The 16,128-nt window shown below is 44.4% G+C and overlaps 1 protein-coding gene across 5 annotated transcripts in view; it reads right to left on the bottom strand.

Annotated features, from left to right (window-relative positions):
* Positions 1 to 15,879, bottom strand: part of EIF4E2 (eukaryotic translation initiation factor 4E family member 2) — a 30,004-nt gene extending 14,125 nt beyond the window's left edge. For 4 of the 5 annotated variants that reach the window (XM_044241860.1, XM_044241861.1, XM_044241858.1 and 1 more), the window contains exons 1-6: positions 15,783 to 15,879; positions 9,597 to 9,711; positions 7,971 to 8,105; positions 2,883 to 2,987; positions 1,516 to 1,668; positions 1,282 to 1,418 (exon numbers count right to left, since the gene is read on the bottom strand). In XM_044241860.1, the coding sequence (XP_044097795.1) occupies positions 1,282 to 1,418; positions 1,516 to 1,668; positions 2,883 to 2,987; positions 7,971 to 8,105; positions 9,597 to 9,711; positions 15,783 to 15,802 (665 nt within the window). In that variant the 5' untranslated portion in view covers positions 15,803 to 15,879. Of the gene's footprint in view, positions 1 to 5; positions 355 to 1,281; positions 1,419 to 1,515; positions 1,669 to 2,882; positions 2,988 to 7,970; positions 8,106 to 9,596; positions 9,712 to 15,782 lie in introns of those variants that run through there. The other variant, XM_044241859.1, reaches the window with a different exon arrangement.
* Between the last annotated feature and the right edge of the window lie 249 nt (positions 15,880 to 16,128).

The following is a 16,128-nucleotide window of genomic DNA, read 5'->3' as shown; positions in this document are numbered from 1 at the left end:
TAGAGAAAAACAAGGCTAACTCAGAATTGCTACAGCAAGCAACCAGGGCCATGGCTGGCTAATAAACTGCTGGTGGCTCCGGGTGAGTCACAGCCAGCCATATGATTACGGACCAACTCCTGCGGCAGTGTTTCCAGTAACAAACTGGCACTTAGCTGGTTTAAGCCAACTCCACCCACAACATTCTCCGTGAATGCATGGGAAAAAGATTCCCAAAGTTTCCCTGCTGAACAGCATTGCTGGGCTCATTACTAGACTCTAATAAGAATAACATGATGATGATATTATTACTAATGATGACGATGATAGCAGTAATAATACTTCGTCCTATAAGAGCATTCTCCACCTGAGGACCTTCAATTACAAAGATTAAATCAGCCTCACAACAACCCTGTTAGGTAAAGTATTATTATCCCCCATTTTACAGATGAGGAGACTGAAGCAGAGTGGCAAAGACTTGCCAAAGGCACATATTGATACTGGAGTCAAAGGAGAGAGTTAAACCTAAAAGTCCCGACTCCTAGTTGGCTAGCTCTCCCTCCAGTTTTGAGAAAACCTGATAGCCACTCCCCACAACTTCTTCATAGTAACCTGAATTTACTTATGGCTTCCATCACTGAAGGAGCAACTCTAACCAGTGATTCTCATTTGTGGACATTCAACTCTAGGTACCCCAAGTCCTAGGTAGACCACAAAGCTTACTTCCCCCCTTTGGCATTCATGCTTCCCCCTTGGATTCTGCTCTCACAACCACACTATTCTCCTTCCACTACAAGTTCAGCTCTATAGACCAGGAAAGTGGGAGTCTTCATTCCCAATAATAAGAAGTCAACTTCCCAGGACAAAGAAAACAGACTGATGCTAACAGGTTAAAAAGACATGCAAAAGTGGGGTGAGGGGCGGACAGGGAGGAGGACTTAACCGTTCAGTAAAATTATCTTAAAAAACAGCAAGAAAACGAAGAGCACTTTGTCTTTCATTTTAAGATAGTGGTTAGTGAATGAAAGACACGACAGCCCGTGTAAATAAAGCAAGCCCAGGCAGCGTAACTGGGACTGTGCAGAAGGGCTCTCTCTGATACAAAGTGCCACACAGTGTAGGTGGGCAGGGAGCCTCACCAGCAAAGAACTGCTACGAGTGGCCAAAAGCACTAGAGGGGAAGACTGGTCTGTCCCTTCTCCGTAAGTCTGGCTCCTGTTTGACCGTATTCCTCCGGGCCCAACTAAGGACCTACTTCTCCTAAGCTTAGGGACATACCCCCCAAGCACCCCCAAAACGTACTTGATGCTGTCGGTGTGGGTTTTGTACTCCATAATGGTGTTGGGAGGTAGATTAAGCACTCGCCGAAGCGTATCCCGGATTCGGGCTGTGGTTGCTTGGTCACTGGCAGTCTTATTCCATATTGAAATAATGTCCTCCTACAGGAGGAACAGAAGGAGTCGTCAAAGCAAACCAGAGGCAGTGAGGAGAGCAAAGGCAACACAAGAAACCAAACCTGCCCATGGTGTAGCTTACCTGAAACCGGACAGAGACCACAGCCCCACAGATCTCCTCCCCAACCATGAACTGTTCCCCCAACATGGCCAGGATAAGATTCTCCCAGCAACGGGACGCCAAGCCCTTCCGCAGCCGAATAATCCACTTGCCACCATTTTTATTTGCATCATCCTGTATAAGAGAGAAAGCACTAAAGTTAAAATGTGGTTTTGCCGGTCTTTTACTTTTGTATGCAGCAGGAAAAAAGCCAAAGATCCCTTGAACACTTAAGACGTCTTGTCACTTTTCAGTTATTCAACTTTATAGGAAAAAACGGTGGTAGGACCAGGGAGATAAAAAATGGGAAAAAAAGAAAAACAAGGTGGGACTCCTTGGTATCAGCCACAACAATGAATGGCTAAACCGATCCTTTTAAAAATAAACCTCTTTTTCTGAAACTACTTTGGAATCAAAATAAAGTGATGTCAGATTTCAAACATACAACATTCCTCGCTTCATTCACTAGAAGTTTACCAAGTGTCACTAAGTCTCAAGCATACAGACGTGAAGCCTCAGTCTCTACCAGATCTAGTCTAGTGGAGGAGAAAGCCAGGAAAATTAATCTTGGCAGTACAGTCTGACATGTGTTGCTGTAACAGAGATACACTAAGTTAAAGAAAAACAAGACAGAAACACTCAAGAAGCGGAAACATTTAACCTGGGTCTTGAGGGATGTACAGTTAGGTAAAAAAGGTGAAGAGTCTGCAGGCATCAAGAAAAACACATCTGTGTACAAACTGAGGCTGTGTGTCAGGGAGATATGCAAAGAAGGCTAGCTGCTCTGAAGGGAAGGCCTGGGCATGCTGGGAGATGAGGCCTGGAGGGTTAATGAGTGCAAGATAATGGGAGCAATGCAGAGCTGCGTAGGGCCTATAGTTGGGTGTGTATGTATGTGCTCGCATTTGTTTTCTAAAAAAAAATGCCCTGGCATCAGAACAGAAGATGGGTTACAGCAAAGAGATCCCAGAGCCCAGCTCTGGGCCTCCAGCTACTGCTAGCTACTCCAGCCCACTTTTTACCCACTTCAATCACATATACACTGCAGTAGTATCTCTCTCTCTCTCTCTCACACACACACACACACACACACATCCAGTTTAATGGGAATAAGGGTAATTAAAAAAAAAAGTCCTTTAATGTTGTTATACCACTTTAGTGATAAAAAAATCTTTGTAAACATACAGACAAACGATGACATCAGTGCCCTTTCCCAGAGGTCCTGGCTCCAAGGATGTACCAAATAGCGTTGTAGCTTTGAGAGAAAACTTTAAATACTTTAACCTTAGCAGAGCTAAAAAATACCCCGCAAACACTAAGAACAGCAGTCTGAGATCCTCCGGGCTTACCTCCCACATGGGTTTAATTCCTTCTTTGAAGAGATGGAAGTCACTGTGGCCTGTCAGGTCCCCGGGACGTACCATGTGGCTATAAAACCTCCAGAACTGCTCCACCTGTAGAGAGAAGGCCCCAGAGCACAAAAGATTATCCTTCCTTTTTCTTTGAATGAGTATGAGATTTAAGAGAAGGACATAAACATGGAAGACACTCTGCTACAGACTCGATGTTTTGGAGGACACATTTTCATTTGCGGAAGCATGTGGGAAGGAAGGCATGCTGTATGGGAAGTACAGAAATATAATACTGTTGATACAAGAATAAACTCTTTAGGTGGAAAATGCCAGCCTCAGCCAGGACCCCTATTTACGAAAGCCCCAGGATAATCATTGCCTGCTATAAGAGGACCCTGTTTTACACAGTGAAATCTTTCCAGTTTATTTTTTTCTTAAGTAGGCTCTATGCCCAACACGGGGCTTGAACTCATGACCCTGAGATTGAGAGTCTCATAGTCAGAGTGCCTAGGTGGCTCAGTCAGTTAAGTGTCTGCCTTCAGCTCAGATCATCATCCCAAGGTCCTGGGATCCAGCCCCGTATCCGGCTCCCTGCTCAGCCCGGGGCCTGCTTCTCTCTCTCCCTCTGCTGCCTCCCCTGCTTCTACTCTGTCAAGAAGTAAGTAAATAAAACCTTTAAAAAAAAATTAAATAAATAAATAAAGAGTGCCACTCTACCGACTGAGCCAGCCAGGCATCCCAACACAGCGGAATCCTTTTAGTCTTGAGGTATATTAAGCGCCACATAACATGTAATTTTTTAGAATCAAATCATTTTGTAAAAAATACAGTACTATTAACTACAGTCATCATGCTGTAGTCACATCCCCATGAAGTCTGATCGCTTTTCAATCACAGACTACTTACTGGCAGATACAGCACAAACGACAATGAACACATTTAGTTCTGTTTGGTTATTGAGCATCAGTGATAGTATCAACCACATACACTACTCTAACCCATGGTGCCCTTGGTAAGGCCAGGACGACCAAAACCAAACAGAACTCGGCCTCTCATACTTGGGGTTTAAGTTCCTCTTCTGAACTAGAAAATTTATGTTTCTCCTTGCCCCTCCTTCATAATCCTGTTAGAAAACTGGACATATTTCTTATTAGATGCATGCCTTATCAGATGTATTTCTCTATGAGATGCATGCTTATTTCTACTCATCAAGCTACTCCTGTTTCTCTCGGTAGTGCCATGATAAGGAGACCTTACTTCCTTAACAGGTACTGGCCCCACGAAGTACTGGCCAGTGAAGAGGCACACTTTAGGAAGAAAGAAAAAATGTGGAACAGTGTGAAGACAATTGGTATTCACCAACACAGCAATGAGGAGGCTCTGAACAAACACCCAGCAAAAGACATCACAATGCATAGCTGAAAACGGGGCACTGAGGAGATGAGATTCAGGTCATACTTCTAAATGTAGACAATAACTAAGGACAAGGAGACCTTACACTTTATGAAGCGGCTGTTCCTCTAGAGAACAGAAACATGGGAACTGTCTCATGTTACAAAGAAGTCAGGAACAAATGTCATTCATAGGATTTTGAAGCAGTGTCTCATCTCGACAACTGCTATGTTTAACTGTATATAGCAACTAGGGAGAGTAAGTGGCCATACGTATTAAATGAGCAAACATCTTTTTCCACTCTGACACAGTAGGAAAAATCAAAATACACCCACTAGAACTTGTAGCTCCCTGTGAATTTGGAATTGGGGGTGGGGGTGGTTAGGGAGAAAGTATACCAGCACCCCCAATTCCCCAATTGTGCACTGCTTTATTAGCTGTCTGGTCTCTTCAATTCTATAGTCAGACTACAGAATCTCAGTCACCATCGTACATCCGAATCACAAGAGAGATGAAGTACAAAACTTGAGGAATATTATTAGGTTTCAAAAGATTTCCTCTTCCTTCTCTGTAGGCAATTTTGGTATTTGAAACTCCTCACTGAAACCGCAAAATAAATGTTCAGATTCAGAATGTAGGCTGCACACACACAAAAAAAAGACTTCAGAAATAATCTCGGGGGGCGCCTGGGTGGCTCAGTTGCTAAGCATCTGTCTTTGGCTCGGGTCCAGATATCAGTGTCCTGGGATCGAGCCCTGCATCAGGCTTCCTGCTTGGCGGGAGGCCTGCTTCTTCCTCCCCTGCTTGTATTCCTTCTCTCACTGTGTGTGTGTCTCTCTCTCAAATAAATAAATAAAATAAAATAAAAGAAAGAAAGAAATAATCTCAGGGCACCTGGGTGGCTCAGTTGCTTGAGTGTCTGACTCTTGCTTTTGCCTTAGGTCATGGTCTTGGGTGCTAGGATTCAGCCCTACATCAGGCTCTGCACTCAGCAGGAAGTCAGCTCTCCTCTCCCTCTCCGTCTGTCCCTCCCACTACTCACACACACACTTTCTAAAATAAATCTTTGAAAAAAAGAAATAATCTCAACTACGTTCCTCATTTCATAGTTGAAAAAATGGGTTTCAGAATTTGCCCTGCCCTGAGTCCAGCACCACAGCAGATGAGCCATGTGATCCCAAAGACCAATGCTCTTTCCATTTTAAGACACTGCTTTTGTAGTCATCCTGACTTTGAGAACTTTTAAATATGGTCAAATATTAGGATTAAGGAGCACTGAGAAATACTGCTTTGGATTTGATAAAATGTTCCACAATGTGATTGTGAGGAACCTAATATTGTGAGATATTTCCTGATGCCTTGAATTATAAGACAGCCAACAGTGGTCACACATCCACGGATTCTAGAAGAATGATACCCCAGGTGATGCTAACAATGTTGCTCTAGTCAACTCAACATTTATGCCAAAGAGAAGAAAAGAAGAGGCACCTGGATGGCTCAGTCAGTTAAGCAACTGCCTTTGGCTCCGGTGGTGATTCCAGGGTCCTAGCCCTGTATATGAAGCCCCATGTTGGGCTCCCTGCTAAGTAGGGAGTCTGCCTCTCCCCCCTTCAACTTGTGCACACACTCCCTAATAAAATAAATAAAATCTTAAAAAAAGAAAAGAAAGGGCACCTGGGTGGCTCAGTAGGTTAAACTTCTGCCTTCAGCTCAGGTCATGATTCCAGGGTCCCAGTGTCCCAGGGTCCCAGGATCGAGCCCCAGATCAGGCTCCCTGGCTCAGCAGAGAACCTGCTTCTCCCTTTCCCTCTGCCTGCCGCTCTGCCTACTTGTGTGCTCTGTCAAATAAATAAAATCTTTAAAAAAAATTTTAAAGAGAGAGAGGGGAAAGGTAGGCTCCCCGCTGAGCAGAGAGCCCGATTCGGGGCTTGATCCCAGGACCCTGGGATCACAACCCAAGCTGAAGGAAGAGGCTTTAACCCACTGAACCACTCAGATGCCCCAAGAGTCACATGTTCTAATGAATGAGCCCGCCAGGACTCTTTAATTTTAAGCCCATCTCCTCCAAAGAGGCTTTCCCCAAGGTGGAATTAATTTCTTCTTTCCTCTGAACTTCAAGAGCACTTCAGCCTTCCCTATAGCACTTATCACTGTAAGAATGACTTACTTCTCTAAGGGCAAGAGCTTAATTCACTTTAGAACTCTTGGTGAATTCATTCAACAAACATTTCTTGAACCAAATATGCACCCAATATACAAGCTATTTTTAGTATTACAAGAAAGCCTGTATCTACCAGTAATAAGGGAGTACAGGCGGGCACCTGGCTGGCTCAGTCGGAGGAGCATGTAACCCTTAATCTCAGGGTCATGAGTTTGAGTCCCACGCTGGGCATGGAGCCTACTTTTAAAAATAAACAAATAAATAAATAAATAAGGAAGGAAGCATAGGCTCACTAAAACAAATCCCTGCTTTGGGCTGAAATGATTATCAACTCAGCAGAGTAATCAGCTAATCTGATTACCAGATACATATGACATACACACACACATATATCTGATTAATAATAAATGGAGAAATAGTCTAAGAAAGCAGCATTAAAAAAATCAGAGACACCTGACTTGCATTTTGGCATAATGAAAGAATGTACGGGTTTTGGAATGTAGCTTTTACAACCTATCCAACCTAAATTTCAATCCTGGCTCCTCCACTTCAAGTAGATTATGACTGACTTGACACTTTGATCAGATACTTAATACAAGTTGCACTTTTCTTATTTATAAAACATGGATAATATCATTAATCTCATAGGGTTATTATATGATCAAAGGAAACTACATCAAGTGCCTATTACTGTATTATTCTTCTTTACCAATTTATTGTAATGTTTACTGTCAGAGTTTTCATTTCTAGTGTCTGCATTTTAAATAGGAAAAAACCTCCACAATTTCAAGAAAACAACAAATCCTGCATTTGATTCTGCCCAGAAATCAAATGTAGAGCATGTAGGAAGTGCATAAAAATTTTTGCTGAACAAGACTGGTGTTAACTGCAGATATAGAAACCTAGCCACCCGTGAGGGAGACAGACAGAGCTGGGGCTATTTCTGACTCTGACAGTACTTACAAAAACAATGATTAGGATTTAATTTTCTTTCTGAACACAGGAAAAAGATGCTACTTTATAGACAGTTCCTAACGTACCCAAAACCCTAATGGGAGGTTCACTGTTCTTTTTTTTAAGTAAGCTCTCTGCCCCATGATTAAGAGTTTCACGCTCTATCAGCCAGGTGCCCCATTAACAGGAGGTTCTTAATGTAAGAAAAACTTTTGAATTTTACTCTTGACTTTACTGTCAAGCTTCATAAAAATAGATATAGTGTATTATAAAATGTTTTATCCTCCATGAAGCTTTGCATGCAATAGGGACTCAGTACGTATCTACTTAAACAAACCTGTTTTTTTGTATTGTCCTCTTACAATCAATTTGACAACTCATATACTTCTTGATTCCTATGCATGTTACCTATGGATGTCTGATAAGAAATCAAGAATGAACAAATCTGACCTTGGGGACTCCGTCAAATAAGGAAACCAGAATCCTAAGTTACCAGGAAAGTAAAAAAAACACTATGATGTAAATATAGGGACGAATGTTCTACCAAGGCTCATTACATTAAAGCAGTAAGTACTCACGGAGGCAAAGGTGCCAATCTGTTTGATATTCTGTTCATAGCTCTGTGAGCTGGTGGGACGGCCAGGGGTCCTTCTGGAGTACCAGAAAGTATAGTTGTACTGCAGGGGATGCTCTGCTGGTCCAGGCACAACAGCCTATCAAGTAAAGAAGGTGTGTTAATCTGGGGCATTTTTCACATGATCTGAGACAGAGAAAACATTTACGGTGTCACCCCTTATCACCTCCACAAAAAGGACACATCCTCAAGTACCTGCATTATGCACAAGATTCCACTTACCAGTAAGTTTCCTTAGTGGTTAACTGACTCTAAGCTCCTGTAACGCTTTATCTGTATTCTTATGGCATTTGTAACTTTGTGTTTTCTAACTTACGTATTTATGTTTATATCTTATCTCAGCCAAGTACTCCCAGGCCAAATATTGCCTCCTCTATGACACTTTATCACTTACTGGCTAGTAACCTGGGCAGGCTGCTTAACCTGTTTGTGCCCCTGCTGCTTATCTACAAAGTGAAGAAAATAATCATAACCATATCATAGGGTTGCTGAGAGGATCAAATAAATTAATAGATCTAAAGTGCTTAGCACAGTGCCGCCCGGCACACAGAAAGTGCTCAGTGTCAGCTATCATCACTACTGTTACTATTAAACGGAAGCCCCTGACCCATAGTCTCATTCACCTTTGTGTTCTCTTAGCACCTACAATGCTTGTATCTGGATAGTCCTCGACCTTGTGAGAGAAACAACTATTTTGATATGTCAAAAAAGAAGATGATCTGGAACACCCAGGTGGCTCAGTCAGTTAAGCATCCGCCTCCGGCTCAGGTCACGATCCCAGGGTCCTCGGATCAGGACTCAGGCTCTTTGCTCAGCGGCGAGCCTGTTCCTCCCTCTACCTGCCCTTCCCCCTGATTGTGCACACCTTTGTCCCTAACAAATAAATAAGTAAACCCTAAAAGGAAGAAAGAAAGAGAGAAAGAAAAAGAAATCTATCAGTCCCTCATTCTCTAGACTTTCTCTTTTCCCAGTCACTTTCAGTTTAGATTATTACTGACTAAAGAGTCTAAAATTTCAAGGGACATGTAGGATTAAATACTCGGCAGCAGCTTATGAAGCAACAAATAGCTCTGCTGAACTCCAAGGTTAATATCTCGTCATGCTGGGAGAATGCTGGAAAGCAAGGCAACATCTCAAGATCTTGTGGCAAGGGAAAAGTTCTAATTCCCACCATGAATGCCAGTGATTCAACAATCTTTTTCTGAGAACAAAAGCAGATATGCCAGTGTGCTTCAGTTAGTTAAGCGTCTCTTTATTTCGGCTCGGGTCATGATCCCAGCCAAGGTCCTGGAATCGAGTCCCAAATCTGGCTCCATGCTCAGCATGGATACTGTTTGCCCCTCTCCCTCTGCTCCTCCCCCTGCTTGAGCACATGTGTACACACATTCTCTCTCTCTCTCTCAAATAAATAAACCCTTAAAAAAAAAAAAAAGAAAGAAAGAAAGAAAGCAGCAGATATTCCAAAATAGGGTGCCATCAAGTTAATCTGGTATCCTTAACCTAACAGGTTCCACAAGATAACCAAGTTTCAAGTCCAAAGGCAATTCTATCTATACAGCACAAAACTCACCTTCCTCTTACTGCTGCCCTGATTCTTGTCTCGTTCCATTTTTTCCTTCTCACCATCTTTCTGTGTGCTGTTTTCTTCATTCTGATCATGGTCCCCACTGTCATCGTCTTTCAATCTGAATGGAAAGGCAAGACAATGTTAGGCCATGAATGAGCGGATTCTTGCTTATCTATCAAAGCCACCGGGTCAAATGAACGATCATATAACAATCCCTAAGTCAGTCAAAACAGAGACAATGAGATGTACAAGAGATGAGGGAAGAGCAAGGGAGTATAGAAAGGCAGTTAGGAGGAATTCCAAAACAATACTGTCTTCCAGTTTTCTTTCTTTCTTTTTTTTTTTAAATCTTATTTATTCATTTGAGAGAGATACAGAGACAGAGACGGAGAGAGAGAGATCCCAGGACTGGAGAACATGACCTGAGCCAAAGGCAGATGCCCAACCATCCGAGCCACCTAGGTGCCCCCATCTTCCAGTTTTCTGACAGGCAAAGAAGCAAGAGAAAAACAGTTTAATGGATTTTTTTGGGGGGCCAAAAATAATGAATTGATAATAGTTTCTGGATTATATAACTGCTTTGGCCTTTCAAATAAAGTTTAAAAACTTACCTATCTTTCTTGACACTTCTTCTAACCATCTCTCCTATCCTTCCCCACCACAACTGCTTTAGCTCAGGCCCACTTCTCTGTCATCTCAGTTATCAAAATAAATCCCTAAATGGTTTTCCTAACACAAATCATTTCCACCCTCTATCCATCCTCCACATAGCCACCAGCATCTTTCTAAATGCAAATCTGAGGGGCAGCTCTGTGGCACAGTCAGTTAAGCATCTGACTCTTGGTTTTAGCTCAGGTCGTGATCTTAGGGTCTTGATTTCAGGGTTGTGAGGTTGAACCCTGTGTTGAGCCCATCTGGCTCCATGCTTAGTGCAAAGTCTGTTTAAGACTCTCTCTCCCTCTGACCCTCCCCTTGGTGCTTGTGTATGTGCACATGTGCATTCACTCTCTAAGATAAATAAATAAATCTTTAAAAAAAATAAACAAAAATCTGGTCATTTAAATTCCATGCTTAAAACCATCAAACATTTAACTTCCATGCTTAAAACCATCCCTTGCCTTTTGATGCACACCCTGCAGGATAAAGTACAATGAAATTTAAGATCCTCTAGAATTTGATTTTTGCCTACTGATATTTCTTTCCCTTCCCATCTCCCAAAGCAATCTATAGTCCCACAGCTATTCCTCTGCAAACACTACCCCTCAGCCTCAGGTGCCACTCTCCTATGTCTATTTTTCCCATTAAATGGAGGGATCTCTTAGAAGTCTTTTTAATCTTTGGATCTCCAGCACCAAAGACAAGAAGATGTTGCCTTAACATATTACACGATGTTAAACGTTAAACATGAATCAATGTTAAGCGAAAAGAAAAAGAAATGACTGAAAGAGGGAATGAATGTCTTCTTGCTTGGTAAGACTGGTCAAATGTAGAGTAGATGCTATCCTTCTAGAAGCAGTGAACTACCTACCCTAAGGCTTTCAGGTACATCTAAAGCTCACTGGATTCAGACAAAAAGATAAACGGAAGGTGAATTCACAAAGGTAATAAGAATGTCATGTAATTTAGAGCTGGACCATTAGCTTATCATGGCTCTTCTCCAAAACCACCTTTGGCCCTAATGACTATCTAGTCAAATGGAATTAGGTAATTCTCAAGAAAGGACCTAGAAATGCTCAAATGATAACCTTATATACCTACAGAAACATGATGCAAAGTATTTTGCATTTTCTTCTGCCCATAAATTTCCAGTGCATAGCACATAAAAAGCACTCAATAAATATTAGAATGCACAAACTAGCCATGTGATGAGGTGCCTTTTCTGTTCATTTCACAGCCATACTTGTAGGGTATACTCAGGTGCATGATGCCATAAATGACCCTACCCCACTCTGTTCAAGGAATGAGTATGAAGGGCACTTGAATAAAGGGCATTTCAGCCTGGCCAATAACTGATGCCCCATGGTCTTGCTCATAATTACGAGTAGATTCCTTGCTTGGCTTTTCATCCAGAAGATGAAAGATCACACAGATTCAGAAGCTGGGACAACTACATGGCTCCCACATGAGAAAAGCAATGAGGGTAGACAATGAACAAGAGCAAAGAAAACCAGTAGGGAGAAAGAAAATGGAGCAGAGAAAGTGGTGAGAAAAGTGGCTTTGTTTGTGATGCTGCCATCTTGTTTAGTTTGACTTCCCCAGACTTCTGGGAGAACATTATCTGTGCTTATTATACTTCTTCCCCTTTATTAAACTCGAGATGGTTTGGTTTACTTTCCTAAAGGAACCTGTATAGCACCAGGTCCCACATTTACCAAGCCACTTATTGTATCAGAGATTAGACTGCCTGTTCCCAAGGATCTGATTGTGGAGATAAGGTATACATACTTGGGAATCAGTTTGGTACAAAGGTCCTGCTCTCTATGTGCCAAATATCACCTCCTTCTTGGTCCCAAAAAACTCCTTGCACTCTTGTGTTATCAGCCTACTTACAGTTTCCCGATCTCACCCCTCTGTTATGCTCACTGTGTGGTCTCTTCCCCTACTTAACTTGTCCATTAGGACTCGGGATGAGGGCCACTTTCTCTTAGAAACATTTCCTAATCTCTCCCTAGGCTGGATCAGGTTCCCCTCTTCTGAATCTCACCATACAAATGCTTGTACTTGTCTCAGATGTAATGTCATGGCTACTTTTTTGGGCCCCCAATCAAAAATTTCTCATGGTTTTTTATACCAAATAGGCCCAAGACAGCTCCTAATTCTTATCTTTGGGGCACACCTCAGGACTCAAGCCATTTCTCTCTCTTCTTACCTCTTAGCCTTCACTATATCCTCTGGGGTCCCTCCCCTTTAAATTTTGAAGAGGGGCAGTTTACTAGCCCCAAGAAAAGTTGGGGCTAGTAAGTCCCTTGGGGCTAAGTTCCTTTCTCTGCTGCTAATCAGAACAAGGAAAGAGAAAAAGAAGAGCAAAAATAATTACATCTGAGAAGAAACAGTGCCACTGAGATCCCTGGACCACACTTCCTGATTCCCTTCAGAGATGGTAAAAGGAAATCCTATGGACCTTCATCTTGTGTTATTTGAGAGTGGAGCTAGCCAACTACGCTGCCCTCAAAGCCCATACTTAAGGCAAATCACTTGCACCCTATGTTTCAGAGGCTACTCTTCCCAGCCTAAAGCTGGATTTGAGCCAAGATACAATCAGGACTAAAAATCAGTGCTCCACAGACTCAGGAGGGCAATTAGCATCTCTAAGGCTATCCAGACTGAGTGGCTCTAAGTCAGCTCATCAAACCTTCTGCCCAGGTTTGTCCTCATACTCTCTAACTAGACGCTTGTAGACAGGAACTTGGGTCTAATTCATCTTTACATGTCCAGCATCAGTCAGAGGCAGACAACAAACATGTTTAATGAAAACATTTCTAAAATCAAAGCAATAGGGGCACAGTTACTGAAGTGTCTGCCTTCGGCTCAGGTCATGATCTCAGGATCCTGGGATGGAGCCCCACACCAGGATCACTGCTCAGAGGGGAGTCTGCTTCCTCCTCTCCCCTCTGCCCACCTCCCCTGCTTGTGTGTACTCACTCTCAACTAAGTTAAAACTTATAAAATAAAATTGGGGCGCCTGGGTGGCTCAGTTGGTTAAGCGACTGCCTTCAGCTCAGGTCATGATCCTGGAGTCCCGTGATCGAGACCCACATCAGGCTCCCTGCTCAGCAGAGAGCCTGCTTCTCCCTCTGCCTGCTGCTCTGCCTACTTGTGCTCTCTATGTCTCTGTCAAGTAAAAATAAATTTAAAATAAAATAAAATAAAATAAAAGCAATACAAGGCAGAATAAATAGGATGAGTGCCAAACAGGTGGCTTGGACAATACTTTAAGAAAGGGCCAAAAGCTAGCAAAGAGAGAATAGTGACAAAATCGAGTATGGCATTTAGAGCTGAAAATTAATCAGTCTGGGACTGCAGAACAGTTAAAGCATCTTGGGTTTTACATCATGTCAACAGGATCAATGACAGGGGCATTAACTGACTTGACAGATGTGGGAGGTAGGGTATAATTATAGTCCTAGGTCAAAGTCGAGCCCACAGAGTAGAGTAAGTTAGAGCTCTTCTTTAACCTGCGCTCATCAGACTAGACTACAGTACCCAGCTCCAGGCACTGGACTTTTATGATGCTGGCAAACTGGCACCAGTCCTTAGGAACCATGTGGTTTAGAGTATAGAAGCCAAAATGTAACAATGGTCTAAAAACTGCAGATTTGGGGGGAACCGGGCTGGCTCAGTCAGAGGAGCTCTGGGCTTGGGGCTGTGGTTTCAAGTCCCATGTTGGGTGTAGAGATTACGCAAAGAAATAAACTTCAAAGCCTGGGGCAGGAGTGTGGTCTCTAATTGCTAATTTCAAATAAATGAAATGCTTTGGTTTTCTCCTGCATAGCTAGGAGATGTTAAATTCTGACTCGGTATAAGGAATAGCTAATAATGAAACTAATTAAAAATGATCCAGGTTAATTTTTGAAAAGAGGTACTTGAACCTAGGTTAAAAAACACATCTGGATTTGAATTCTGCCACATGGGCCTTCCTGTTTTTGTGGACAAGTTACCCAACCTCAGGGGGCCTCATTTTCCTATCTGTAGAAGGAGGAAACACGACCCCCTTTGCAGGGTTGTTAGGAGTAGAATAAATACGTGAAAAGTACCTAGCAAGATGCCTATGGAAGCCATTGCTACTATTCTTAAATTAGTTTACTGCAGATTGCTAAATGATTTGGGCAGGACTGGACTAGATGACCCATAAAGTGCTTTCCTAAGATGAAATTCTGATTTGTTTGATTCAGCGGAGGAACAGGGTTTGCAGAAAGCTTCACTGAGGGAGGACTTAGATCTGGAACTTGGTGCCCCAGAGATTCAAGATGAAGGGTACAAAAGGGGGAGGGGGAGTGTAGCTGTTCCTACTGAGATGGGCTCAGCTAGGCAGCAGACTTTTTCCAAGCCCCCAGAGACTTCTCAGAGACCAGGAAACATTCCTGAGGAGCTACCTAGAGGGCTGAAACCCAGGACTCCTGAATTTGCAAACCAGCACTCCTTGTCCTGGAAAAATCCCAACTTGCCATCAGCAGACGGTCACAGCCTAAACAGTGATGCCACTTTACATTTCTTCCTCACTATGAGCAGTTCACAAAGTACCTTTAGGCACTGTTGAATGTGATTTGATCTTTATCACACGCCAGGGCACTAACCACTAATGTGCCTTAGATAGCAATGGCTGGGTAACTCTTCAACTGTCAAATAACTGGGAAACTGGTGGGTCTGGGCCTGGAAATCCGGGTCTTTGGAGATCAGATTTACCAGATTATTAGAAGAGAGGTAAGAACATAAACTACCTCAAGATACAATCGCTAGAGGGAAATACTCTCATTTCTTTTCTGCATTTCCAATTGATGCTGAACTAGGAACAAACAGGGTAGACACGGAAGTAGAGACGGGGGCAACGTCAAGTGTGCTCGCTGGGCAAGAAAACGAGCAGCTCCCCGTGAGTGTGTTGGAAGGGAAAAGGAGGAGAACGGAAGTAGGAAGAAGGCTGAGGAAGACCAGGGGCATTCCCTAACTGAGCAGCCTCTAGGCGCAACAGCCACATCGTCTCACTGCACCTTCCCAACTCTTGGACCCGGGCTGTTACCGTCCCCACTCTGCAGATGAGAACACTGACTCAGAGAGGCGAGGTGACCTGCCCAGGCTGGAGAGCGTGCGTGGAAAGCCGGCTTCAGAGGCAGGGCAGCCAGGCTGCGGAAACACCCAAACCGCCGCGGTCTCCGCCCCTCCACGCTGCCGGCCACCCGCACCCACCGGGGCGGGGCGTCCAAAAAGCTGCTTCCGGGCGTCACAGCCACCTCCTCCCCGGGCCCCCGCGCTTCGCCGTCGGTCCGTACGACCCCCGCGTCTCTGGGACCCCCGCATCACGCCTTCCCAGCCCCCTCTTCTTCCTCGCCCGCCGCCTGGGCCAGGGAGGCCCGCAGCCCAAGCCCGGGAGGGAGGACGGCGCCGGGGAGTTTTGCCGCCGCCAGCCCCGCTGGGGGGCGGGCGCGGGGAACGGTTGGGGGAAGGGGCCCCGTGGGGCGGCCACGCGCCACTCACGCGTCGAACTTGTTGTTCATCCTCTCACCGCCGCCGTCGCCACTGCCTCACGGAGTGACTTCCGCTCCGCCAGGTCTCCCCCAGCTTAGGGCCCGGCTACTTCCGGCTGCGCGCGGCGCAGCGGAACGTCTGCGCCCTACCTCTGTGTGGGGCGGGTATCCTGGGACGCCAGCCTTGGGCGGCTGTGCCGAGGCGCGGGTTTGGCGGCCGGCAGGGTCGTGTGGGCTCTTCGCTCTGCCCGGGTTCCTGTCGCGCGTCCGAGGGGACGCCCCGACCCCCTCCCGCGGCGGCTCGGAGAAAGAGGCAGAGTCGCGTCGCTGACGGTGCGGGCTCTGGACTCACTGCT

This window comes from Neovison vison, chromosome 3, assembly GCF_020171115.1.
Source record: "Neovison vison isolate M4711 chromosome 3, ASM_NN_V1, whole genome shotgun sequence".
Classification (NCBI taxonomy): Eukaryota; Metazoa; Chordata; class Mammalia; order Carnivora; family Mustelidae; genus Neogale; species Neogale vison.
The sequence above is the reverse complement of the archived record's forward strand: the minus strand, read 5'-3'. Positions and strand labels throughout refer to the sequence as shown.